We start from the raw sequence: 27,119 nt of genomic DNA, 5'->3' as shown, positions 1-27,119 counted from the left end.
CTCATTATTTTACTCCACGACCTATGAATAGGGACTAATGGGAGATTCCTGCTGACCTTGTTCTTTTGGTGGTGGTGGTAGTGGGGTTTGCAACCATAGGTGTGGATTGTCTATTGTCAGAAAATGAAAACTACTTAGAACAGCTTTATGACTCCTAAGAGAACTAAGCTACTAAATGTATGAGATCTGTTGGGTGCCTAAATTTAAAACACCCACCTCATCAATTTCCTTGACATGAACTCTGTTTACTTTTACACACCAGGTTTTATTCTGAGCATTACATTAAATTTGTAAAAAAAAAAAAAAAAAAAAGACAATAAATTTCCTGGGTGATAAGTAAACTATAAACAATAAAAATATACACATATAAATCTTATCAAATTTATTTATTTATTTTTTGTGAGGAGATCAGCCCTGAGCTAACATCTGCCAATCCTCTTTTTTTTGCTGAGGAAGACTGGCCCTGGGCTAACATCCATGCCCATCTTCCTCCACTTTATATAGGACATTGCCACAGCATGGCTTGACAAGCAGTGCATCGGTGCGCGCCTGGGATCCGAACCGGCGAACCCCAGGCCGCCGCAGCGGAGCGCACGCACTTAACCGCTTGTGCCACTGGGCTGGCCCCAATCATATCAAATTTAAAGTGATTCTCATGTAAGTTGAGAAAAGTATTTTAAAAATTCCTATAGGATTTTAATTACTAAAACAAGAAGGCAATACATAGAGAATTTAATTTTGTTAACACTGAAACAGGCTTTTGGATTCAGGCCTCCGCATACAAACAGTACAACAACAAGACAAGGCGAGTACCACTCCAGTTATCATCGCATGGCTCCAGTTATCCAGTACACAGGCATGGAGAGCCCCTGTGTACAGGTCGCTAAGCTCACCTTCACAAAATAGTCAAACAGGGGCCTGTATTTCTTGCCTTTGAGATAGGCACCAGGAAATCTAGGAAAGGAGAAAGGCAAACTCACAATTAGATTAAAATCACCAAAGAAATGAGGCTGCAGCCACATCAAGTCACCACTCGCTTCTGGTTCACTTGTTCCTTAGTTATTGATGCTGGAACGTGTGACCTCAATGTACTCAGTTTTAGTACTTAAAACCAAACTTGAATAATATAGCTTTTGGATAATAAAATGTCTCACTTTTTAAAGCTAAAGATACACACACACACACACAGATGTACACACATGCACAAATCAACAACTTGTATATTCACCTTTCAAGGATCTCATAGTCACTCTCCAATTTATAGAGGGCTGACAATCTGGCTTCCATTAAAATGAGTAATTTTCCTCTGACAACATCTGTGAGAGCAAGGGAAAAAGTGGACTTCAGTCATATTCAGACTCTGGATGACTCTAAAGACATGTCTCAGCATATTATCCCTCCAGGGCTCCTGCATCACCTGCATCCAGTGTGCTCAGCACTCACAGAGAGAAACACTGCAAAGAATACCAGGGCACGCTGCTTTCCAGACACGAAAAAGACAAAGACATCAAATGCCCTTGGGCAGCTCATCAGTTGTTAATTGCACCTCTATCCATTTTAAGTAAATTAAGCTTTATTTTCTCATACCAAAGGTAATATATGTGAATGTTTAAAAGTCATAACATTAACAAAGCAAGAGGCTAACACAGTAAAAGTCCTCCATAATCTCATCCCCTCTCAGGTACTATCATTTTCTATGTATACACTAACATACATATTACATGAATGTGTAATGTCTTTTAACAACTATGGAACATTACTCAATACAGTTTTGCAATTTGTTTTCACATACTATGTTGTGAAAATCTTTCCATATATTAGCACATACAGTTCTTTCTCATTCTTTTATATAGCTCTATAGTACTCCATTTTATGGAGATACAAGTTATTTTTAACAAATCGACTAATACTACACATCTAAATCATTTTCAAATTTTTGCTACTATGAACATTGGGATAATGAATATCCTTGAATGTATCTTTGTACCCTCACTGGAAGTGTTTCTTAAGGATACTCTCCTAGAAATAGAAAAGCAGGAAGAAATGTATAAACATTTAAAATTTAATAGACACTGACAAATTGCCCTACAAAAACTTAGGCTAATTTAAACTCCACCTGTAAAGTATGATATACTCAAGAGTTTACTACAGCCTATGTCATATATTCAGTTCACTATTAGAAAAATGACTCTATGGATCATTTTGAAGGTCTGTGCAATTCACTGAAAAACTGCTACAAATAATGCTTCCACTCACCAGCTCTGACCTCAAAGGAACTTCGTTGTAAGTGGAGTCTACATTTTCTAAATAAAACTCAGGACACACAGTCCGACAAGTACAAGAGTCGTGTATGCAGGCAGAGGAGTGCATGATTGAAATCTTGGCCAGATGGCCCCTAAGGCCTTCAGGCTCTTTACACAATGGCCATATCCCATGGGTGACATGGGGAACCTATGCAGATAGGACTGCACCTGCCCAGAGAAGCAGCTGCAGACACCCGAGCCAGGGCTTGCCTGGACAACAGCGCTTTCCCAGCAGATATCAATAGAAACCAACTCTTGGTCCTATCCACTCCCAAGGCACAACTAAAGAATAATAAAAATACCTGTTTTCTGACTCCCAATCCTCTCCTATTCCTCTAAATATTTTTCCCTTGCCAGCACAAGCTATTGTGAATCAAGTTAACTGTCTTGTAAGATGGATTTTATTTTTCTGGCTATGAGTTTTTCTTTTCTTTTCCTGGCTTTTCTCCTCCTTCCATAAACTATCAAAACGTGAAAGTAGCAAGCTTCTTTTTTCATATAAACCTCTATGGAAAGGGCCTCATTGAGACTATGGTTAACTTCTTACCAGGGAATATCTGAAAGGCACAAAGTTCTCAAGTTCTGGGACCGATCTTGTGATTTATAATAAGAAATATAGGGCCGGCTCCGTGGCTTGGCGGTTGGGTGCGCGCGCTCTGATGCTGGCGGCCCGGGTTCGGATCCCGGGAGCGCCCCGAGGCACCACTTCTCCGTCCAACGCGAGGCCGAGTCCCACGTACAGCAACTAGAAGGATGTGAACCTATGACATACAACTATCTACTGGGGCTTTGGGGGGAAAAAACTGAATAAATAAAATCTAAAAAAAAAAAAAAAAAAAAGAAATATATATTTGGTCTTCATCTCCATTCCTGGCAGAGCTCCTAAAACCCTTGGAATGTCCTAAGTGTTGGGAACCATAAAGGTGCCTTTTGTTATGTTAATGAGGTGACTTTTGGAAAGCCCTTTGGTAACTTAAGGATGGGGGCTGGTTGCCAGGGTAACCAACCACATGATTACAGGGTTGGAACCTTCACACACACACCCCTCTCCCCCACCTCTATGGAGAGAGGGGTTGGAGACTGTGTTCAATCATCAATGGCCAATGATTCAATCAACCATGCCTATGTAATAAGGCCTCCATAAAAATCCCAAAGGATGGCGTTCGGAGGGCTTCTGGATTAGTGAACACAATGCCATGAGGAAGATCCACTCCAGTTCTATAGGGACTGAAGCTCCTGTGCTCAGGACCCTTCCAGACATTGCCTTATATACTTCCTCATCTGGCTGTTCTTCTGTATCCTTTATAATGTTCTTTTATGATAAATCGGTAAAGTAGTAAGTACAATGTTTCTCTGAGTTCTGTGAGCTGCTCTAGCAAATTAATCGAACCCAAGGAGGGGGTCGTAGGTCAGTCAGAAGCACAGGTGACAACCTGGACTTGCAATTGGCATCTGAGGTGGGAATGTGGTGGTGGGGGCAGTCCTTGTAGGACTGAGCCCTTAACCTGTGGCATCTGACACTAACTGCAGACAGCTAGTGTCTGAATTAATTGCTTGGTGATACTGAAAAAATACACACCTGAGATTCCTAATGACGATAAGACACCACCTCTCTAAAGCACTGGTTCTTCATCTGTAATAAGGGCATGACGTGTAAAAATATATTACAGGGGCCAGCCCAGTGGCGTAGCGGTTGGGTTCGTGGGCTCCGCTTCGGCAGCCCAGGGTTCTCGGGTTCAGATCCCAGGCGCAGACCAATGCACTGCTTGTCAAGCCACGCTGTGGTAGGGTCCCATGTAAAGTGGAGGAAGATGCTCACGGATGTTAGCCCAGGGCCAATCCTCCTCAGCAAAAAGAGGAGGACAGGCAACGAATGTTAGCTTAGGGCTAACCTTCCTCACACACACAAAAAATGTATTATAATCTTAAAATTATAAGGAATTTTTACTTTTTATATCTTTATTTTATTTTTGTGTGTTATTTTTTCAATCAGAAATGAAAAAAAAACTTTTCTAGAAGGTATTTTTCTGATTAAGTCTAACGCTTTTTCAAAGACTTCTCTTTTCACTCTTATAAGAAATGTAAGCTTTGGGGCCAGCCCAGTGGTGCAAGCGGTTAAGTGCGCGTGCTCCGCTGCGGCGGCCCTGGGTTCGCCGGTTTGGATCCCGGGCGCACACTGATGCACTGCTTGTCAGGCCATGCTGTGGGGGTGTCCCATATGAAGTGGAGGAAGATGGGCATGGATGTTAGCCCAGGGCCAGTCTTTCTCAGCAAGAAGAGGAGGATTGGCAGATGTTAGCTCAGGGCCAATCTTCCTCACCAAAAAAAGAAAAAAGAAATGTAAGCTTTCACTCTTTCCCAAAATATGTTAAAATTATCTTATCCATATTTGTCCTAAGTAACCAGGCTCATACTTACCTTTGATCTTCACATATTGCATATCTGGATTAACACACAGGGCAAGGTTACTAGGTAGAGTCCAGGGAGTGGTTGTCCAAGCAACTAGAGATACATTTTCATCTTCCTCCAAAGGGAAAGTTACAAATACTGAAGGATCTTGAACATCCTGAAATAAAATGAGATAAAGTATTCTTTTACAAGAATGTAAGAAAAAGGAACTGAACTTAAAGAATAAAATAAAACAATTTTCAGAATAAACAGAGCTTTACTAAAAACATGTGCCTCATTTATAAAAAGAAAATACAACACAAGAAATTCCAAATATATTTTTTTTATATACTTAAAAAAATGTTTTGGGCCAGTGCTGTGGCGTAGTGGTTAAGTTAGGCAAGTTCCACTTTGGTGGCCCAGGTTCATGGGTTCAAATCCCAGGCGTGGACCTACAGCACTCATCAGCCATGTTGTGGTGGCGACTCACATACAAAATAGAGGAAGACTGGCAAAGATGTTAGTTCAGGGCTAATCTTCCTCAAGCAAAAAAAGAGGAAGATTGGTGGCAGATGTTAGCTCAGGGCGAATCTTCCTCAGCAAAGAAAAAACAGAAGAAAAAAAATGTTTTAATTACTGTAGTAGCCACAAATAAAACATTTGAAGTGTATCAAGAGGGATACACAATGGAGGTTTCACTATTATGATTTATTTTATAATAAAAGTCCATAAAGAGTTAGGTCAACAAAATAACACCACATACTTGAAATTGTAATATGCCAATATTAATTCAGTTCATTAAATAAATGATTGGTTTCATCTCTATGGCAATCTTTCAATATGAAAATAAAAGGGATTTAAAAATATTTAATAAATAAATAGCCTCAAAGCAGAAAAGCTCATTCCCCGACACAAACCCACTGCATTCTAAATAAAGTGAGAAAAAGGGGTTCTCCAAACATGGTCTTATTCACATACAAAGCATGAGACAACCTGAAATGAGGGCACTACAAGCACACTGGCCTGTGCTCCTCAATGCCAGTGTCACGAAATGCAAAGATGAGGACTGTTTGAAGGAGCTGGAGATACAGCGGCTGAATGAAACACATAATCTAGCATTTTCTTTTGCTAAAAAGGGCAAATAGGTCCCAATAATTTGGGACCATTAGGAGAATCAGGTCTATACATTAGATGATAATATTGTATCATTGCTGATTCCCTAATTTCAATTACTTAAGAGAACAGTATTGATTTTAAGAAATATGTACTTAAGTATTTAGAGGAAAAGAGATGTCAGGTCTGCAACGTACTCTCCAAGGGTCCTGCGCCACCCCACCCCTTAAAAAGAGAGGGAAGGATAAAGCAAATATGGTAAAAGGTTAACATTTAGGAAATCTCATTGAAGGGTATGTGAGAATTCTTTTCAACTTTTCAGTAAGTCTGAAATTATGTCAAAAATTAAAAACAAAACCAAAAAAACCATAATACACAATCATCGAATGACTAAAGTGAAAGAAAATGCTAAGTGCGGGCAAGGATGCAGAGAAATCAGAACTGTCTAGTAAGAGTATAAATCAGTATAACCACTTGGGAGAACTCTGTGCTAGTACCTACTAAAATGGGAGGCAGCAAACCATGGTCCATGGGCCAAACCTGGCCGTCACCTGCTTCCATACTGCTAGAGTGCTAGAATGGTTATGACAGAGTTAAGTACTCGCAACAGAGACCATCTGGTCCACAAAGCCTAAAATATTTACTATCGGGCCCTTTACAGAATTTGCCAACTTCTGTACTAGAGTTAAATGTGAATGTAAGATAATAGAAAATATAGACTGGTGTCTGCCCCCCGTTCCTGGTACAGAGCTCCTAAAACCCCTGTAATTCCCTAAGTGATAAGAACACCAGGAGCATCTCTTGTTCTAATGTTGGTCTCTACTCCTGGTTCCTGACATAGGGCTCCTGAAACCCTTGTAATTTCTTGGGTGACAAGGATGTCTTTTGTTCTAATGGGGCAACTCTAGGTGGGCTCCTGGATGGGGGGTGGTCACCAGAAAGACCAAGCCATGATTAGAAGCTTGGAATTTTCAGCTCTGCCTCCTATTCTCTCGAGAAGGGAGAAGGGCTGAAAACAGAGTTAATGACTGATCATGCCTACATGATGAAGCCAGCCTCCATAAAATCGCAAAAGTGTGGCGTTTAGAGAACTTCTGGGTTGGTGAACATGTGGAGGTGCTGGGAGAGTGGCATGTCTGGAGAGGGCATGGAAGCTCTGGGCCCCTTCCCATATACCTTGCCCTACGCACCTCTTCCATCTGGCTGTTCATCTGTGTCCTTTATCACATCCTTTTATAATAAACTGGTGAACATAAGTAAGTGTTTCCTTGAGTTCTGTGAGCCACTCTAGCAAATGATTCAAACCCAAGGAGGAGGTCGTTGGAGCCTCCAACCTATAGCTGGTCAGTCAGAAGCACCAGTGACAACCTGGGCTTGAGACTGGCATCTGAAGTGTGTGCATGGTGGGGAGGGAGAGCCTTGTGGGACTGAACCCTTCCCTGTGGGATCGGATGCTAGCTCCGGGTAGATAGTGTCAGAATTGAGTTAAATTGTAGGACACCCAGCTGATGTCCCAAAGAATTGCTTGGCGTAAGGAAAAACCTCCACACGTTTGGCGACCAGAAGTGTGAGTGTTCTGTGTGACTAGCAAAGGAGACACACAACAAAGAAACACACTCTAGGGAAGAATTGGGTTTTTCCCTACATAGGAAATAAAAAAAGCCTGAGTTTTTCCTTTATAGTAAGTATACCCTATGACTCCACAATTCCACCCCTGGGTATGTAACCAACAAAAATGTGTATATATGCTCCCTAAAAGACAAGTTGTAGAATGTCCACAGTAGCACTATTGATAAGAGCCCAAGACTGGAAATTACCCAAATGCCCTTCACAGTAGAATGGATAAACAAATACTAAACAGTAGTTAAAATGATGATCTACAACTACACACAATATGGATGACTTTCACAAACATAATCTTGAGCCCGAGAAGACAGACATGAAACAGAACACACTGTACAATTCCATTCACAGACAGTACAGAATCAGCAAACAAATCAATCTTGTTGGAAGTGAGGGACAGTGGTTACTGTAAGGCGGTCGGGTGGCTATCATGAAGGGACCATGAGAAGGGAGAGCTTTTGGTAAGTTGCTAAGGTTCTTTTTTACTTTGTCTGAGTGTTGGCTTCATGGATGTATGCACTCTGTGCAAGCAGATGGAGGAGCAAAAAAATGCTGTCTCATCATTAAACCAGGCAATAGGTACTAAGATATAAAAAATATTAATTTTAGTATGTACACTAATGAATGTAAAAAAATAAAAATAAAAAAACCACTAAAGGGAAACCTAAATAAAACATTAATAGTGACTGCATTTGGGTACTGGGATTATAAATTTTTTCTCCTTCTTTATACCTTCTATGGTTTCCAAATTTTCCACAATGAGCATGGAACTCCATAAATAATCAAATCGACCAGACTCCTAAAAACTAAAAATTTAGATAACATAAAAAAAAAAAAATATGTTTATATCCATAAGCTGGTTTACCTTTTGGAATAGTTGGAAGGACTTTCTCCTCTAACTCAATTTACTTCTGCAAGAAGCTTGCCTCTTTCCCAGTAAGATTTATTTACTCATTGAAGAGCAAACTTTTGAAAACTCTAGGAACTGACAAGCCATTATGGGGGTCTAATATATAACAAGTTAGTTGCCAAAGAAAACTTCAGCCTAAGTACACAAGGATTTATATTAAAAAACGTTCCTAGCAACGCTGTCTGTTCCCATTGAGAAAAAAAAGACAAGGGCTACCCCCCTCAAAACAACTCAAATATCTATAAAAAGAATGCATAAATAAATCGTAATCTATTTGTTATATAAAACATTATACAGCAGTTAAAAATAAACTTAGAGCAACACACATCAATAAGAAGGATCTTTAAAACATAATGTTTAGTATAAAAGGCAAGGTACAGAATAAGTACAGTGGGTGATATTTAAAAAACGTGGCATAGTGGTTAAGTTCCCATGTTGCACTTCAGCGGCCCAGGGTTTGCAGGTTCAGATCCCAGGCTCGGACCTATGCACTACTCACCAAGCCATGCTGTGGAGGCGTCCCATATAAAGTAGAGGAAGAAGGGCATGGATGTTAGCCCAGGGCCAATCTTCCTCAGCAAAAAGAGGAGGACTGGCATGGATGTTAGCTCAGGGCTAATCCTCCTCACACACACAAAAAAAAACATGCACAAAAATGCTATATACTGTTTATGGATACTTATGTAGATAGTAAAAGTGTAAAAATATGCATGGGGGAAAGAAACAAAGTGGTCACCTGTCAGGATGTAAGAAAGGAAATGGAAAGAGAAATGTGCTGTAAATAAATAAATTGTGCTATATTTCCCTACACAGAAATTAGAACCAAAGATCCACAAGTACACTTAACATGGATGACTGTTCCAAACATAATGTTGAGTGAAAAAAGCCAGATACAAAAGAATACATAGTGGATCTTTCCATTTCTACAAAATACAAAATAGGGCCGGCCCCATGGCTTAGCGGTTAAGTGCATGCTCTGGCGGCCGGGGTTCGGATCCCGGGCCTGCACCGACGCACCGCCTCTCCCGCCATGCTGAGGCCGAGTCCCACATACAGCAACTGGAAGGATGTGCAACTATGGCATACAAATATCTAATGGGGCTTTGGGAAAAAGAAAAAAAAAAAGGAGGAGGATTGGCAATAGATGTTAGCTCAGAGCCAGTCTTCCTCAGCAAAAAGAGGAGGATTAGCATGGATGTTAGCTCAGGGCTGATCTTCCTCACACACACACACAAAAAAAAGCCAAAACTAGTCAACTGTTATCTATAATATTTGCTGTACTCAAAAAAAAGATGCATTTATTGGAACCTATCAAATAGTACACTTTAGATTTGTGCATTTAACTGTATATAAATTTTAACCTCTCCCCTCCAAAACCACAAACAAATACTGACCTCCCTTCATGACATACATGCCGAAGGAAAAAAACAAACACAAAAATGAAGTACCAATTTCTATAAAATATAAAGGACAGAAAAAATGTTAAATTAGACCATGGAGATGTAACCAGCAAAATTCAGATTCTGGGAAATGCCTGTCTCCTAAACAATGATTTGCAAGGAAAAATGAAAAAAGACAGAAAGAGAAATGGAGACCTACAGATTAAAACAGAGCTAAAAGACAACTATTACCATGTATGAATCCTCCTTAGATCCTGATTCAAAAACAACAAAAAATAATTAAAAATAACCCAAGGGAATGAAGGGTATGATATTTATGAGACAAACAGAAATGTAAACACTGATGATATCTAGGAATTAAACAATTATAGGATATTTAAAATTAAAGCTATTAAAGATGATTGATGATGACCTTTTTTAGTGTGATAATGGTACTATGGTAATGCTAAAAAAAACAAAAGATAAAAAAAGATTTCTATCTATTAAAGACATATAATAGATTATTTATTGCTAAAATGTTTCAAAATTTGCTTTGAAAAAGGGCCTGGGAAAAGTGAGTGGGAGTGTGTGCAGATAGGGCAGGATTGGCTATAGGTCACCGGTTGTTGGGGATATGTGACAAGCACGTGGGAGTTAATTACATGCTTCTGTGTATTTTTGCCTATGCCTGAAATTCTCCACGTTAAAGAGTTTTTAAAAAGTAAGCAAATACAGTAATAGACTAAGATTTCACAAAGCTAAGCCTTTGGTAACCAAGTGCTTAGTATATTATTTTCTACATTTTTATGTGCTTAAAATATTTTATTAAAAATAAACAACATAACATGAGCACTATCACAGAAGGGTATTTAGGAGACAACAGGAATCATCACACCCACCTCACAAGGATTTGCAAAAATCAAATGGGATATATAAAAGCATTCTATAACACGAAGAGTGCTTTTGAAATGCAAGTTTTAATAATATAATTTCCAAACCTGAGCCACAAAATAAGAACTCCAAACAAATCAATGTCCTTTAAAAACAGAGAGGGTCAGATAAACTCTCAGAAATGAAAACCCCTCTTGAATATATACACATGGGAACAGTTCATGTTTCAGAAGACTTACTGTCTTTACTATGTCTAGACAAGGTAAAGCAGGAAGCTTTGTAAACATCAGACACGTCTAAATGCTTCCATCATACCAATCATGGTATGATGGAAGCAAGTTATTCCACTCATCAGAGAAAAGATCATAATGCTGTTCACCAATCCCAAATGAGATTTTCTTCCAAATACTTTTTTTTTTTAATTTTTTTTTTTAATTTTTATTTATTTATTTTTCCCCCAAAGCCCCAGTAGATAGTTGTATGTCATAGTTGTACATCCTTCTAGTTGCTGTATGTGGGACGCGGCCTCAGCATGGCTGGAGAAGCGGTGCATCGGTGCGAGCCCGGGATCCGAACCCGGGCTGCCAGCATCAGAGCGCACGCACTTAACCGCTAAGCCACGGGGCCGGCCCTCTTCCAAATACTTTTAACAAATAAATGATATTAGGAGGTCCAGATGAGGCATAAAATCACTCAAACCAATAACTCTTACGAAACAGTGACTGGAGGGAAATAGGGCAGAGCTAGACTTGTTAACCAAAGAGAGGCACAAAAATATGGTCAAAACAAGCAAAACCTATCACATTAAGACACATCATTCACAAATCTCATGGGGGAAAAAAAATCCCTCATTTTTAATTTTAACAGGGCCTCAGTTCAGTGACAGGCAACATCACCAGCGCTCAGGAAGAAATGGTCAAACAGACTGACTTCCCAGGCTAACATTCCACACCGGGACGAGTTGTCGTGATTACTACAACCATTTAACTTCCATGTAAGTAACTTAATGACCAATGATGTCTCACATACCTTGTAATTCTGGTGAGATTCGAAGTTGGAAAGTGGAGTATTGCACGCGGTGGAGAAGGGCATGACTTTCACACCTCTATAAACAAGGCCTTTATCATACAGTTGTTTGAAGACCCACCTAGCAAGTACAGAGGTGAAGATTTACCACAACTATCTACCCAAAATTCTGCTTCCCCAAACACAAATGTTTATGTCAGTTTCTGTTTACAGAGTTCCTGTCAGCCAAAGAAGTGGAAACAGTGTCTCTTAACTGGAGACTATCTGGTAAATTACAAAGGATCAGTATAATGAGACATAACAGAGACATTAAAAGTGCTAATATGTGTTGACATGGAAAGATGTCCATGACATGACGTTGACTGAGAAAAGCAACTACACCATATTGTACAAAGAGGTACCAATTACGTAAAACTGTACATATCAGTATACATATTTACATTTTTTAGAGATGCTGAAAAAAAAGATTTTCATCAACATGTTAGCTATGGTTAGGATTTCAGAGTTTTCGTTTTTCTTAATAGTTTTTTGGTGTATTGCTAAAACTTCACTATAATGGGCAGTTTTACAAAGGCAATTTAAAAAGTATAAACATTGGGATTAGGATATATATCACTCCCACAGTTAGTCAAAAACTTCCATTAAACATTCAAACGTTGCTTTAAGCTAAATGTACCAAGATACTGCAAATGTCAATGGCAACAGTCATCCCAGGTTCTCCTGTGGTGACTACTCACCTCTCCCAACTGGATACCAGAATGCACTGGTGGGAACCCTTATTTAATTCTGCCCTTATATAATTCGTCTTTACAGCCCAATTCCTAAGTGCCTGGCACAAAAATGAATTCAACTTTCTCCCATTTGCTAAATATTTTTATGAAAAAATGTGCATACTTTTTCATGGCATTCGTTAGGCTTTAAATAAAGCTTAAAAAGTGATGTTTTGAGCCAGCCCGGGTGGTCTAGTGGTTAAAGTTTGGCACACTCTGCTTCGGAGGCCCAGGTTCAGTTCCCAGGCACAGAACCACACCACTCGTCTGTCGGTAGCCATGCTGTGACGGCGGCTCACAGAGAACTAGAGGAGTTACAACTAGAACATACAACTATGTATCAGGGCTTTGGAGAGGAAAAAAAAAAAATGAGAGGAAGATTGGCAACAGATGTTAGCTCAGGGTGAATCTTTCCCAGCAAAAAAATTTTAAAAAGTGATGTTTTATAACAAATTTCCCAAGTTTAAACTCAATCTTATTATATACTTTGATGCAAGGACATTCACAGGAGGCTAGAGGAAGAGTATTAGATTCACTATCATGAGACCCAGTTTCAAGCCCAAGAGCCATAAAATTAGCTGTGTGATCTCACGTACGTCACAACCACTTTCTTCACTTCAGAGTCCTAACCCAATCCACAGGACTCTCTGGATCATCTGGGAAAATTCATGTGGAAGTACTTTATATACTCAAAAGCACTAACTCAATCTAAATGATCACCATTATTAATGTTATCATTATTAAAGATATCGCCTATAATTTTTTATATTCACCCTACGTCTATGTGCCTTATTTACATGCCAACAGGTTCCTCAGGAATAACTAACATTCTAATAGCAAGAGGCCTTAAAAATTGTTTTCCCCTGATTCCAGTATGTTTTATGTAAATTAAGAAGTATGATATAGAGCTGAATTGTCCAACACGGTAGGCACTAGCCACAAGTGCTCATTTAAATTTAAATTCATTAAAATTAGAAATTCAGTTTCTCAGTCATATCAGCCACCTTTAAGTCCTCAATAGCCCTGATCTAGAGCATAAATAGTACCTTCTTTTTCAGATGTTTAACACGTCTGGTTTTTAGATGTTCTAATCATGAGAACTCCAGCTGCTCAGTGAATGAGAAGCCCCTGTCCAAAGTCTCTGGCATGTTAGAGAATGTGACCAGCTTCCACTCCTGGATACACGGGTCTGCAGATGCATCCACAGGAGCATGTCAGAGTCAGAGGGTCTGAGAACTGCTCCAAGGCATCCAGCTCCTCAAAGCCAAAGGACATGTGCTAAGCATGTTCAATAGATCTTACTAAGAGAAATGTGAGCAGGTAGATAAGAAGGCAATAAGAGCCACGAGTACCTACAATGCAGCACAAAGAAAGTGCATCCTACAAAATAGCTTTGCAACTCATGTGTAATTAAGCATAATTTATTAAAAGTAGTACTTCCTCAAGGCTTGAGTTTTGTACACAGGGCATTTTTCAACCGTAATAATGGTGCCTGTTTGCCCATTAATGATAAGTAATGATTGTCAGACTACTGTAGGATTCTCAAGTTAAATCACCTATCAAGACTAAGACTAGCATTGCAACAGTGACTTATAATATTAAAAAGAAGTAAAATTCTTTTTAAACTGTTATAAAACAGTGACTGCACTATACAACTTGTCTCAGTATAAAATTCAAGCACATAATCTCTCTCTTTTTTTTCTCCCTGAGGAAGCTTCCCCTGAGCTAACATCTGTTGACAATCTTCCTCTTTTTGTTTTTTTGTGAGGAGATCAGCCCTGTGCTAACATCTGCCAATCTTCCTCTTTTTTTTGCTGAGGAAGACTGGCCCTGGGCTAACATCTGTGCCCATCTTCCTCCACTTTATATGGGATGCTGCCACAGCATGGCTTGCCAAGCAGTGCGTCGGTGCGCACCCAGGGTCCGAACTGGCAAACCCCGGGCCGCTGCAGCGGAGCGCGCGCACTTAACCACTTGCGCCACCGGGCCGGCCCCTCTTACTCTTTTTTTTGTGCTGAGGAAGATTCGCTCTGAACTAACATTTGTTGCCAATCTTCCTCTATTTCATATGTGAGCTGCTGCCATAGCACGGCCACTGACAGACAAGTGGTGTAGGTTCAAGCCTGGGAACCGAACTCAGGCTGCAGAAGCGAAGCATGCTGAACTTAACCACTAGGCCACCAGGGCTGGCCCCATAATCTCTTAAACTTAATTCCTTAAAAAAAACAAAACCAAAACTTTTGAAACCTAATTTTCCCTAAATTTGTTACCAATTAATTTGGCAAAAAAACTAACTGACATCAGGCCATTTATAGTCTTTATTTATTCTACTTAGTGTGAACAATTATATGTTCTGATGCTGAAATGCTAATGTATTTGATTACAGGTTGCTGCTCAATATGCTGGGGCCATTATATACCACAGAACATATGCATATCCTGTTATCTTTCTAGAATCAGAAATTTTCTAAATTCAATAGTAAATCTAGGAGTGGAAGGGATGAATAGGTGGAACACAGAAAATTTTTAGGGCAGTGAAAATACGCTACATGATACTAGAATGATGGATATATGTCATTACACATTTGTCCAAGCCCATAGAATGTACAACAAGAGTGACCCCTAATATAAACCATGGACTATGGGTGATGATGATGTGTCAATGTAGGTTCATCAGTTGTGACAAATGTACCACTCTGGTGGGGAATGTTGATAATTGGGGAGGCTATGCATGTATGGGGGCACAGGGTATATGAGAAATCTCTGTACCTTCCTTTCAATTTTGCTGTAAACCTAAAAATGCTCTACAAAAAACTAAATCTTTAAAAACAAAAACAAAACAAATCCATCCCCCAAAATTTCACATAAATAACTGTGGACCTGAAAACAAACTGACTCATATTAGAGCATCTCTCCACTAACCAATATAACACTTTATTCCTTATATTTACAGTTGCAAATAAACCTACCAGACAGATTCCATGAATTGTGGATACAGAGTTTTGTAGTCATTGTCAAAGTCAATCCATCGACCAAGTCTGGTAACAATAGACTTTAAAAATATAAATATTAGAGTTATTAGACAATGATATTTGTTATCATACACCAATGTGTTTTGCTTCTATTATCACCACATACAATGATTTTGGGAAAACAGAACAATCAATAGTTCAAGTAAATCTATATTGCAAACAACACTCTATGTAAGGTTAAGAACCAGTTTTCTTGGCATTCATCCTCTATGCAGATAATGTTCTTTACAAGTATTAACATTCCTTTATAAAAGTGTACCAAAACCACCATTTGGCAAACACCACAGGTACAACTATCCATCATCAATGGATGCTAAAATTAATGTGTGACAGTATGATAAGAAACAGGATATTGGCAAATAATCTCCCCACAGGATACCTATTAATTACAAAGGAAAAACTGCAATTTTACAATGGAGAAACCTGACAGATATCACCTTAGTGAACAAAGTTAACATCACCAATGAGGCATATCAGCATCATAGGCCTCCTGATATGATAGACTCAGAAGGGCATGATGTCACTTTTGAGGCATTCTTGCAAAAATGCATACGCATAACCTAAACTGAATCCTGAGGAAACATCAGCCATTGAGGGATATTCTACAAAATAACTAGTCTGTGCTCTTTAAAAGTGACAAGGTCATGAAAGACAAAGAAAGACTGAAGGGAGGCTGGCCCCATGGCATAGTGGTTAAGTTTGGTGCGCTCCGATTCAGCTGCTCAGGTTCGTGGGTTCAAATCCTGGGTGTGGACCTACACCACTCACCAGCCATGCTGTGGCGGCAATCCACATACAAAATAGGGGAAGACTGACACAGATGTTAAAATAGGGGAAGATTGACACAGATGTTAGCTCAGGGTCAATCTTCCTCAGCAAAAAAACTTTAAAAAAGGAAAAAAAAAGAAAGATTGAGGGAATGTTCCAGATTGTAGGAGACTAAGGAGATGTGACAACTATGTAAATGCAATGTGTGCTCCTACATTGGATCTTGGATCAGAAATAAAAATTACTGGGACACCTGGTTAAATGTGAATAAGGTGTATAGTATTGAATCAATGTTACTTTCCTCCTTTCGATAATTATACCATGGTTATTGAAGGTGTTAGCATTTGGGAAGTGGGTGAAGGGTATAAGGAAACTTTTCATACTATTTTTGCAATTTTTTAGTTAAGTCTGAATTATTTCAAAATGAAAAGTTAAAAAATACAAAATCTTTCTAAGAAACAAAAAAGTCCTACATGCATATTATAATCATCAGGATTTTTCCATACTGGTGACCAGGCAAGATTAAAGAAGGTCAGATTAGGAGAAAATTGAGGAGCTTTGATTTTCAGGTTGATGAAATCAGATTTTATTCACCAATGAGGAGAAGCTTCTCAAAGTTTTGAGCAGGGAAGAGCAAGATGAACAGAGTCTTGTGGGAGAGAGAACTTGCAGGCTGAGGGGAAAGAACCTGAGCAAGAGGTCAATTATGAGATTGTTTCAGGAATGAAGATGATGGTGGGTGGGAGGGAAAGGTTATAGAAATGAAAAGAAACAACTAGATAAGAGATACTAAGAAGAAAGACTTGATAAGGTTTGGCATTTGATTTGATCATGAGGATTAATGTTTGAAGCCTGGAAGACTGACACCATTGGCAGAATCGGGAATTCTAAAGAACAGCAAGTTCGGGAAGTCAAAGCGGTAAGATGGAGAAGATAGAAAAAACAAAAGCCAGACATATTTTTAAGTTGTACAGACATACTAATCTGAAAGCCAAGGAGGAAAGACCTTTGTTCGGAAGCTCATGAGAACAAGAGCGGGCAGGAGCTCTACCAGCACTTGATGGTTACTTAAAGGTACCAGCTGTGGGAGCTCTATTACTAAGAGAAGCAGTGCACAAGATGGTAGTCAAATTAATAAACAACAATGGGTCCAAACTTGAATTGTTTTTAACACCTGAATTTTTTTATTGCAACATTCAAGTTAATCTATTTGCTAGTACAGTCTGATTCCTGTCCTATACTGCGGGTAGGTAGGAGATTGAATATGGAAGAGAAATCAAGCATATGGAAATCAGAAAAGAAAGAGTTCAGTTTAAGCTAACATTTTAAGTAATAGGGTTGGAGGTGGAAGCTAAACACTCCTTTAAAGAGGATGATCAACTCCTCTTATGTCACAACCTCACACGGACAGCAATACTTTTGGGCGCATCTCGTAAAAAGCACAAAGGACTATAAACCATTTCAACTCCCATTCACAAACTAAAGTTTTTAGTCATTCTACTGAAAGTAACCCAACATACCTTCCACTCAGTAGAATATCTCATCACAATTGCTCGGCACTGATTGTTATACTCTACAATCCCCATTTTGGCTACATCCTCTGGTCCTCTGATTCCCAGTGTCTTATCAATTTCATATTCCTGAAAATTTGTGATAAGATTGTTAACATTCCTGCCCTATGAAACAAACGCAATTCAGCAATTCTAGAAAATAAAACAGATTTTAAAAAATTAGTTCTCAGAAAATCTAAAGAGAAAATGAACTATAAATAGTATTATAGAAATGAAATAGAAGAAAAAAACCTAATCATAGTAAAAATTTATCATATTTTAACTATATGATGAAATCTAATGCTTATAAAAAAATCAGAACACTGTGAGGCTAGAGACTCAAACATACCACAGGTAAGCCATGACAATCCCATCCAAATCTTCTGTCAACGTGAAACCCACTCTGGTGAGCATATCTCGTAACTATATCTTTAATTGTCCCTGCAAGTATATGTCCATAGTGAGGCAGTCCAGTTGCAAAAGGAGGCCCATCATAGAAGGTATATCTAACAAAGGTAATAAAAACGTTGTTACTTTAAAACAGACAGCAAAAATTTAGGACATTTTTCTACACATAGCTCCTGTCACAGTGGAATCGTCAGGGAGAAGAAAAGCAGCTAGATCAGAAATTTCACAGACATAATGATTAGATATTTACTGGAGGTCCTGCCTTCAAAAAAGCCAGTTATGCTGGAGCTGAAGAGATCTCCATTGGACCATCTATTCTTCATTCATTAGTTCCATGACATAAGGTAAGTTATTTATCCTGATCCTAAGTTATCTCATCAGTAAAAGAGGGCAAAAAACACCCATCTCATAAAGTTTTTAAGCACAGGAGACACAGGATGAAAACAGTAATTAAAGAAAGGACTAGTCTTTAGGTGAATGGAGACTAGAGGCAGGAAGTACTCTAACAGGAGGCTACTACTAGTCTAGATATAAATGCTTAAATGAGGGTGCTCATAATGAGAAAAGCGGAAAGGAAGAGAGTGCTATATCAACTCCATTTGGAAGACCTCTTAGACTGAATCTATCCTAATAACTAAGAACTCATTCATTCAATGTGTATCTACTACTGAGAGTGCTCACTACATAGAGAGCTAGGAGACTCCGGGAATACAAAGATGAATAGAGTTTCTGCCTTAATGGGACTCAGTCTAAGAAATGACTATTCTTAAAGACTCTACTTTTACCAAAGAAACTCACATACTTTGGCCTATGTTTTGATTGCTTCAAGCATTCCTGAAAACAATTAAATTCGGACCAGAACTGCAAGATTTTCTCTTCTTCAGCAGGAAAACTGATGTTTTCTGGAACTTGTTGAACCATTTTGTTGCTGCAAGAGAAATCAAATTTATTATTCTCCAAAGAGAAGTCTACGAATAACAGAGTACCATACATTAAAAAGAGTGTACACGTTACTACCCATACTACATGGTACTTTAAGAAAAATTATAGCTTTTTTTGAGGTAAAGTTCACATACCATAAAGTTTACCCTTTTAAAGTGTACAATTCGGTAGTTTTTAGTATGTTCACAAGATCGTGCAACCATCACCACTGTCTAATTCCAGAACATTTCATCACTGCTCCCTCCCCTGCCTTCTAAAAACCTGTACACATTAGCAGTCACTCTCCATTCCCTCCTTTCCTAGCCTCATGGCAACCATTAACCTGCTTTCTGCCTCTATAGATTTTCCCATGCTGGACATTTCACATAAATGGAATCATGTATATATAGCTTATTTCGTCTGGCTTATTTTACTTAGAATTATGTTTTCAAGGTTCACCCATGTTGTAACATGTATTCCTACTTTACTACATTTTATGGCTGAATAGTCTTTTCATTGTATGGATATGCCACATTTTATTTATTCAGGACATTAGGATTGTTTCCACTTTTTGGCTATTATGAACAATGCTGCTATAAATATCCGTGTACAAGTTTTTGTGTGAACATATGTGTTCAGTTCTCTTGGGTGTGTACCTAGGAGTAGAATTATTGCTAGGTCATATGGTAACTCTGTGTTCAACTTTTTAAGAAACTGCCAAAATGTTTTCCAAAGCTGCTGCATCATTTTACATTCTCCTAGCAGTGAATGAGGATTCCTGTTTCTTTATATCCGCACTCCTTGTTGGCCATTTTTGGATTACAGGAAACCCTAGTGGGTATGAAGTAGTATCTTATTGTGGTTTTGATTTGCATTTCCCTAATGATTAGTGACTTTGAGCACTTTTTCATGTGCTTATTGGCCATTTTTATATTTTGTTTGGAGAAATGTCTATTCATCCTTTGCCCATTGTTTAATTGGGTTGTCTTTTTATTGCTGAGTTGTAAGAGTTCTTTATATACTCAAAATACAAGTCCCCTATCAGACGATTTGCAAAAATTTTCTCCCATTCTGTGGGTTGTCTTTTTATTTTCTTCACGGTATTCTCTGAAGCACAAATACTTTTAATTTCGGTGAAGTCCAGTTTATCTATTTCTTGTTTTGTTACTTGAGCTTCTGGTGTTACATCTAAGAAACTATTAGCTAAAACAAGGTTATGAAGTTTTAGCTGTTATATTTAGGTCGTTGAACCATTTTGAGTTATTTTTGTATATAGTGTGATGAAGGGATACATGATACTTTTTAAGTTATTGCAAAACTTGTGTCTAAATTACACTCTTCACTTATTTTTCAACTACAGTATAACACTTAGTAATTGTAGACAATATGCTTCCAAAAGCAAACAAGAAAATCTTGGAAATTCTGTCTAATGATACTAAAAATGGATATGCCTGAAAAAAATAAATCTCAAAGTAGGTAAGAATTCTTACTTATACTCAGACAGAACGCACTTCTGTTGAAATAACTTCATCTCTTTGAGGAAAACAAGTTAAAACCTAAAAAGTGTTTAAAGCTAAAAAAGATGAGGATCTCACATTCAAATTCTTCTTAGCTCAAACCAGTTTTCCATTTTATCCTTTTTATTACTCATATTCATGATTTGTAATCTTAAAGTGTATAAAATTTTTAAGACTTTTGCTAATAACCTCATGCAGAAACACTTGATCAATCCGAGGCTTAACTAGGGAGCATCCTTAAGCCCATTCCTCCTCAAGGCCTCTTTATTTTTTTTTTTTATTTATTTTTTTTTTTTTAAAGATTTTATTTATTCAGTTTTTTCCCCCCAAAGCCCCAGTAGATAGTTGTATGTCATAGGTTCACATCCTTCTAGTTGCTGTACGTGGGACTCGGCCTCACGTTGGACGGAGAAGTGGTGCCTCGGGGCGCTCCCGGGATCCGAACCCCGGCCGCCAGCATCAGAGCGCGCGCACTTAACCGCTAAGCCACGGAGCCGGCCCAAGGCCTCTTTATTCTTACTTTATAATTCTAAATAAGGTTGGTGACCAGATTTCCAAGATAACATCAGATTAGACGGGGACAGGATTGCTAATAAAGAGAAAACACAGAGAAGACAGAAAACTTGAAGAACTCAAGAACTCTCACAGTTTGGGGTAACTGATTCTAGCAGCAAAGAGACCCACATACCTCAACTAATTCTGAAAACATCAAAGCCGAAGCACAATAATTACCCATGCCACCAAAAAAAAAAAATTTTATTACAAGCAGTCTCTCTTCTTTTCTTTCACTTCATTTATTTTTGACATGCGAGAGTGCCTTTGAGTTTTATATAGGAAAAAAATAAGAAAAGAACAGGTAGGCCATGTAAATTAATTCAGCTATACATTTCTGATTAGATTGTTCCATTAAACTGTACTAAATAGAAGCTGAACGTCATTTTGGATCGTCAGCTCTTGTTATAACCTCCTGCCTTTCAAGGACAGAAAGAGGTGTTGGTCTGCGCATTTACTGATTTACTAGGGGTCCTATTGGTTCAGTGACTACATTATTAGAGGCCACCTGAAACTTACGGGATTACATTTGAAGGCTAATAGATCTTTAGAGATCAACACATTTATTTCTGTCACCTCTAATGCTCCTCAAGGCTGGTCCTATGATCACCAGCATCTATAGGTGCTGACTGATCAGAGTAGACTCGCCAGCCCCACCACAGACTGAGGAGTCAGAATCTTTTAACCTTTTAATAAGATGCCAGGGGATTAGCACGCACATCAAAGTTTTGAGAGTCACTATTCTCACAGTTCTGACCATTATTCAGGAATATCTATCTGAACTTTTTTTTTTTTTGAGAAAAAGAGATTTAAGCTTTCTGTGAAGATGGATCGAAACTCACATGAAATTTTCTAGGGAGCCTCTACTCTCCCAAAGATTAAGAATCATTGCATTATTATGCCAAACACAAAGACCCACTGTAATGGCACTGACTATTCCAGGAAGAGCCATGTATCAGTGACCGGGCTATGGTGGCTGCTGAGGAGAAACAGCCCCCATGCATAAATCACAGGATTGCTCTGGCCCCTCATATCCACTGGAGAGCTGTACATACACAACAGCGTCCAGTAACCACAGGGCCCGTGTGCGTGTGTGTGTGTGTGTGTGTGTGTGTGTGAGGCGGGAGAGGAAGGAGATTAACTTCACCTCAGGGAAGCGTTCTCCTCTTCCCTCTTACTATAATCCACTCTTCCCTATTCCAGGACTCCTTAAGGCCTCTTTGCCTCAACTTCCTGTTCACCAATTTCTAGATACCCTCTTTGACCTTGTGTTTACCTCAACAGATCTTGGGAAAGCATTCAAAAACATTTTCATTTAAAATAAATCTCATGATCTTCCTTGCCATACTTGCTCCCATTAATCCCACTGTACTAGTAGTTCCACATTCCTTCCCATTAGCTGAAATTTCTGAGTCACCCTTAAATACTAACAGATGACCCCACATCCAATTGATCACCAAGTCATGTGGATCTGACCTCTAAATCTATTTCTCCGTTCCTTCTTCTTCATTCTCAGGTCTTCATAACCTGTTACATTAAGTCAAATCTAACCCCAGAGGTGGGTCCAACTCCAGCCTTTTCTCACTTTAGTTATATTCTTTTAACATATACTCCACAGATATACTTACAAAAATGTATAAAATATGTGTACAAACATATTAACTGAAGCATTTTTTTTTCTTTTTTTTTGTGAGGAAGATCAGCCCTGAGCTAACATCCATGCCAATCCTCCTCTTTTTGCTGAGGAAGACTGGCCCTGGGCTAACATCTGTGCCCATCTTCCTCCACTTTATATGGCACATCACATGGCCTGACAAGCGGTGCATCGATGCGCGCCCGCGATCCGAACCCGGGCCGCCAGCAGCAGAGTGTGCACACTTAACCGCTAAGCCACGGGGCCAGCCCCTGAAGCATTTTTTCTGTAGACAAATATCTGAAAACAACTTAAATGTCCACGAATAGGTAACTAAAATAAATTATGGTACATCAATACCATGCAGGCATTAGAAATAAATCATAATAGATGCAATATACATATTACTTATACATACTGAGAAAGAAAAGAGCATGTCAGTTATAGCAACTTATACTATGTATATTATAACATCATTTTCAAGAGATTTAAAAAGTATATAGTATATTAAATCTATGTTTAAGTAATTCTGCATTTGAATTTAGAAGGCTACACAACAAACTTAACTATTGCTACCAGCAGTGAGTAGGATTAGGAGAGGAAGGCACAAAAGAACAGATTTTTGTTACTTCATACTACTCTGTTTTGATTTTTTTAAAGTGTGTATTAACTTTATCACAAAATCTTTTTTTTTTTTGGTGAGGAAGATCAGCCCTGAGCTAACATCCGTTGCCAATGCTCCTCTTTTCGCTGAGGAAGATCGGCCCTGGGCTAACATCTGTCCCCATCCTCCTCTACTTTATATGTGGGACGCCTGCCACATAAGCGGTGCGCAGGTCTGCACTGGGCATCTGAACCTGTGAACCCCTGGCCACTGAAGCGGAGCACGCGCACTTAACCACTATGTGACCAGACCGGCCCCTATCACAAAATCTTTTAAAATAAAGAGAAAAATAAATATCATATATCCCACATACCACTGTAGATTAACCTTCCTAATGGAAAAGCTCTGAAACTATCATTTCTGTATTAGAAAAAAAAATCCAATGGCTCCTCACTCCCAACGGTATTCTGTACAGACTTTTCAGTGCAGCACTCAAGGCCACCATGATCTTACCCCAAATTACTACTGTTACTCCAGACCTTTACTCTTATAAAACTCAAGCTCCAGCTATATCACCCTCCTGGACGATGCTGAGAAACATAACCGCTTTCCTGACACTGCTTTCTTGTATCAGGCAGGCCCTTTCTCCACAAACTCGAGCACCACTTAGCTTAAATGTAACTCCTCTACAAGGCTTTCGCCAATGCCCTCTTTTTAGAACTAATATCCCCCTCCCCAGAACCTGATCCTCTCCTACACACTGTGGCTTATTTGTGCTGCATGTCCCACACACTCTCCAATTCAACTGTAAACTTATTGCTGGCAGAAGCATTTTACCATCTAACCTCCAGTGTGTGCTCACACATGGTAAGTGCTCAAAAACGTTTGTTGGAACAAATACCTTTGTCAGCATCCTTAGTTTCCATCAGTGATACTCCTACTCTCAGCTGCCTTTCCAATCTATCCCACTCCATGGGCTGCCCCTGGCACACGATAGTGGTGAAGAGGACTGGCTTTGGAATTTGACAGTTTTGGTGCCACCACTTAGTATGTGAGCTATAGGAAAAGTTATTCAACATTTAAATCTCAATTCTGTCGTCTGGAAAATAAAGGTCACAAACATTCACAATGCTAATTGAACGGTAAGCGAAATAACGGCTATCACAGCTCACAACAGTCGCATATCATCTATGTAAGCCGTTATTATTACTTCTTTGCCCACGAATTCCATTCTGTTGCTCTTGCCCAACCACTATATCATCTTTCCAAAAATACTTAGCTGCCTTCTCTTCCCTATAATTCACTGTTTTTTTTTATAATTTTATTTATTTTCCCCCCAAAGCCCCAGTAGATAGTTGTCTGTCATAGTTGCACATCCTTCTAGTTGCTGTAGGTGGGACGCAGCCTCAGCATGGCCAGAGAAGCGGTGCGTCGGTGCACGCTGGGATCCGAACCCGGGCCACCAGTAGCAGAGTGCACGCACTCAACCGCTAAACCACGGGCCGGCCCTATAATTCACTCTTTAATCACAAAGAGGATATACTGTCCACCATTTTACTGATATTTACTTTTTAAAAGTTCATCATGTTACTAGAAATTTCTTAAATTAATTACTATGCCTCTGGTTTCATCCTTTCTGAGCTCTCTGCAAAACCAGAATGCTAAAAATAATATTGAGCCATCTTATAAAAGACCCATCTTCTCTTCTGGGCTCATTTCAAACACCACTTCATTAAGAAGGAATCCATAAATTCCTAAGGCTGGAGGCTACTTGCCCTCTCCACTTGCTCCTCACACACACCCTAAGCTGCAGCGACAACCGCGACCCCCCCATCTCCGGAATCAACACATTCAAATTCTCCGGGCCCCGGATTCGCTCGCTCTCTCCCCCATTCTTACTCATCTTCTAGGCCCCAAACCAGCACAGCTCCCGAGAAGCCTCCTCCACCTCCGAAGCCCCCTGAAGAACTCCTCCTCCCCCGCGCCGGCAGCGGGCGTGCACTCGGCACGCCGCATCCACACACTGCGTGAGCCCAGCACCGGAGGCCGCGGCCCTGGCGCCGCGCTCCTCCGTGCGGGCCTAGGACTCGATTTCTTCTTCCGAATTTTTCCGCTTCCAAGGAACTTCGCCCACCTTCTGAACTTCTCCGGCAAGCTCCGTCACACCCAGTTCTCACGACCACCCACGGTTTAAGTGCTACCACCATCCCAGTCCAAGCTGAGGAACTTCCGGACGGGGCGTACCGGGGGGCCCTGAGGGCAGGACGGGGTGACCTGAGGAACCCGGGGGCAGGACGGGGTGACCTGAGGGTCCCGGGGACAGGAGAAGGTGACCTGAGGGTCCCAGGGGCAGGACGAGGTGACCTGAGCATCTCGGGGACAGGAGAAGGTGACCTGAGGGTCCTGGGGGCAGGATGGGGTGACCTGCGGACCCTGCGCTCAGGGCGGAGCGTACCTGAGGGACCCCTGAGCCGGCGCGCCTGGGAAGGAGCCGCGTGCACGCCGCAGCCTGACGGACCGAGGTGATGCAACGCCCTGACAGCGCGGAGCGAGGAGGAGGGCACTGGTCCGCCCCGGCCAATCAGCGCGCGCCGCCCGACACCCGTCAACAAGCCGAATGCCGGTTGGTCGCGCGGGTCCCGGCCACGCCCACCGGGCCCTGCCCCGCGCCGCGTGCCGGGAAGGCGCCCGCCTGGTGGCCTCCGGAGCGGGGAGTGAGTTGCGGGGACAGCGACGGGAGGCTGAGGTCTGCATCCTGGCTGGGCGTGGCTACACGGGTGTTTGCGTTTGTCCGTGTTCCCCGCTGTACACTGTGCGTCACACCACGCGTGAAGCGAAGCCAGCGACGGTGGCCTCAGTAGTTATACTGCGGGGCCGAGAGCACGCCGTCCCCAGGCTGCTTTCTTAGGTGACGGTTCCAGGAAAGAGCCCCGCACTCCAGGGCTGTTTTCCAGCGTGGTGCAGACCTACACCAAATCACCCTGGGGCTGGCCTGCCGAGACTGTCTCTGCAGGTCCTGGGTAATTCTGCAGCACGCTAAAATTCCCGACCCGCCCGTAAATGCAGAGGCCACAGAACAACGTCTGGGAGGAGCCAAAGCCCTCGTGGTCAGTGGTGGTCCAGGGAAGCCTCCCCTGCTGAGTCTTTCAGTGCTACCTTGAGTTCTGGATTTTACTGCAGAAGTTACAGTAAAGGGCCATATGGAGAGAGAAAACAAAACAAAAAGGAAGGAACTGCCTGGTAACCACTTTAAAATTGTTTTAGCATGTTTCCTGTAAACAAAATTAATTTGCTTATCTGCTTACTTAGCACTGCTGTGTGTCTGCCTGGCACCTTCCAGACCTGCTGGTTAAAAACCAAAGGGGATCTGGAGCCACACAAAGGACAGTAGACCTCAGGCTTGGGCACCAGAGACTATGAGGGAAATTTTAGGCCTTGACAAATTAGGAGTAATTCTGTACATAACTGCTTATTGTATCCATTAGGACAGAAAAATTTGATCTGGCCGAGAATATGTAGAAAGCACTTCCTTAGTAAGTTGAAGTAAGAACATTTTGATAGTCTGTGTAGCGTTCATTCAGTACTCCTGGTCTAGGAACATCCTACCAAGTGTCAGGGATTAGAGGAAGGGGTACTGTCCTTGTTCAAAGGGGTAACTCTCTGTTCAATAACTTAACTCACTTGAACATATATATTTAGTAGTTGTGTATCTTCAGCTTATTAACTAGAAGT

The 27,119-nt window shown here is 40.4% G+C and overlaps 1 protein-coding gene and 1 non-coding gene across 4 annotated transcripts in view; both read right to left on the bottom strand.

The window, feature by feature from the left end:
* IARS1 (isoleucyl-tRNA synthetase 1) overlaps positions 1-25,949 on the bottom strand; it is an 81,493-nt gene extending 55,544 nt beyond the window's left edge. The window contains exons 1-9 of one of the 3 annotated variants that reach the window (XM_014797003.2): positions 25,843-25,949; positions 18,963-19,088; positions 18,102-18,258; positions 17,723-17,842; positions 15,372-15,454; positions 11,637-11,754; positions 4,722-4,869; positions 1,229-1,316; positions 894-954 (exon numbers count right to left, since the gene is read on the bottom strand). In XM_014797003.2, coding sequence (XP_014652489.1) covers positions 894-954; positions 1,229-1,316; positions 4,722-4,869; positions 11,637-11,754; positions 15,372-15,454; positions 17,723-17,842; positions 18,102-18,258; positions 18,963-19,081 — 894 coding nt within the window. In that variant the 5' untranslated portion in view covers positions 19,082-19,088; positions 25,843-25,949. Of the gene's footprint in view, positions 1-893; positions 955-1,228; positions 1,317-4,721; positions 4,870-11,636; positions 11,755-15,371; positions 15,455-17,722; positions 17,843-18,101; positions 18,259-18,962; positions 19,089-24,288; positions 25,192-25,521; positions 25,807-25,842 lie in introns of those variants that run through there. The other 2 variants (XM_087444821.1, XM_087444820.1) reach the window with 2 other exon arrangements.
* On the bottom strand, positions 22,099-22,231 carry LOC147914475 (small nucleolar RNA SNORA84). The gene has a single exon (XR_015555495.1). It is a non-coding gene; the product is annotated as a small nucleolar RNA SNORA84 (small nucleolar RNA).
* Positions 25,950-27,119: the final 1,170 nt, after the last annotated feature.

The sequence above is a fragment of the Ceratotherium simum genome, chromosome 20 (assembly GCF_057802395.1).
Source record: "Ceratotherium simum simum isolate JZ-2026a chromosome 20, ASM5780239v1, whole genome shotgun sequence".
NCBI lineage: Eukaryota > Metazoa > Chordata > Mammalia > Perissodactyla > Rhinocerotidae > Ceratotherium > Ceratotherium simum.
The sequence above is the reverse complement of the archived record's forward strand: the minus strand, read 5'-3'. Positions and strand labels throughout refer to the sequence as shown.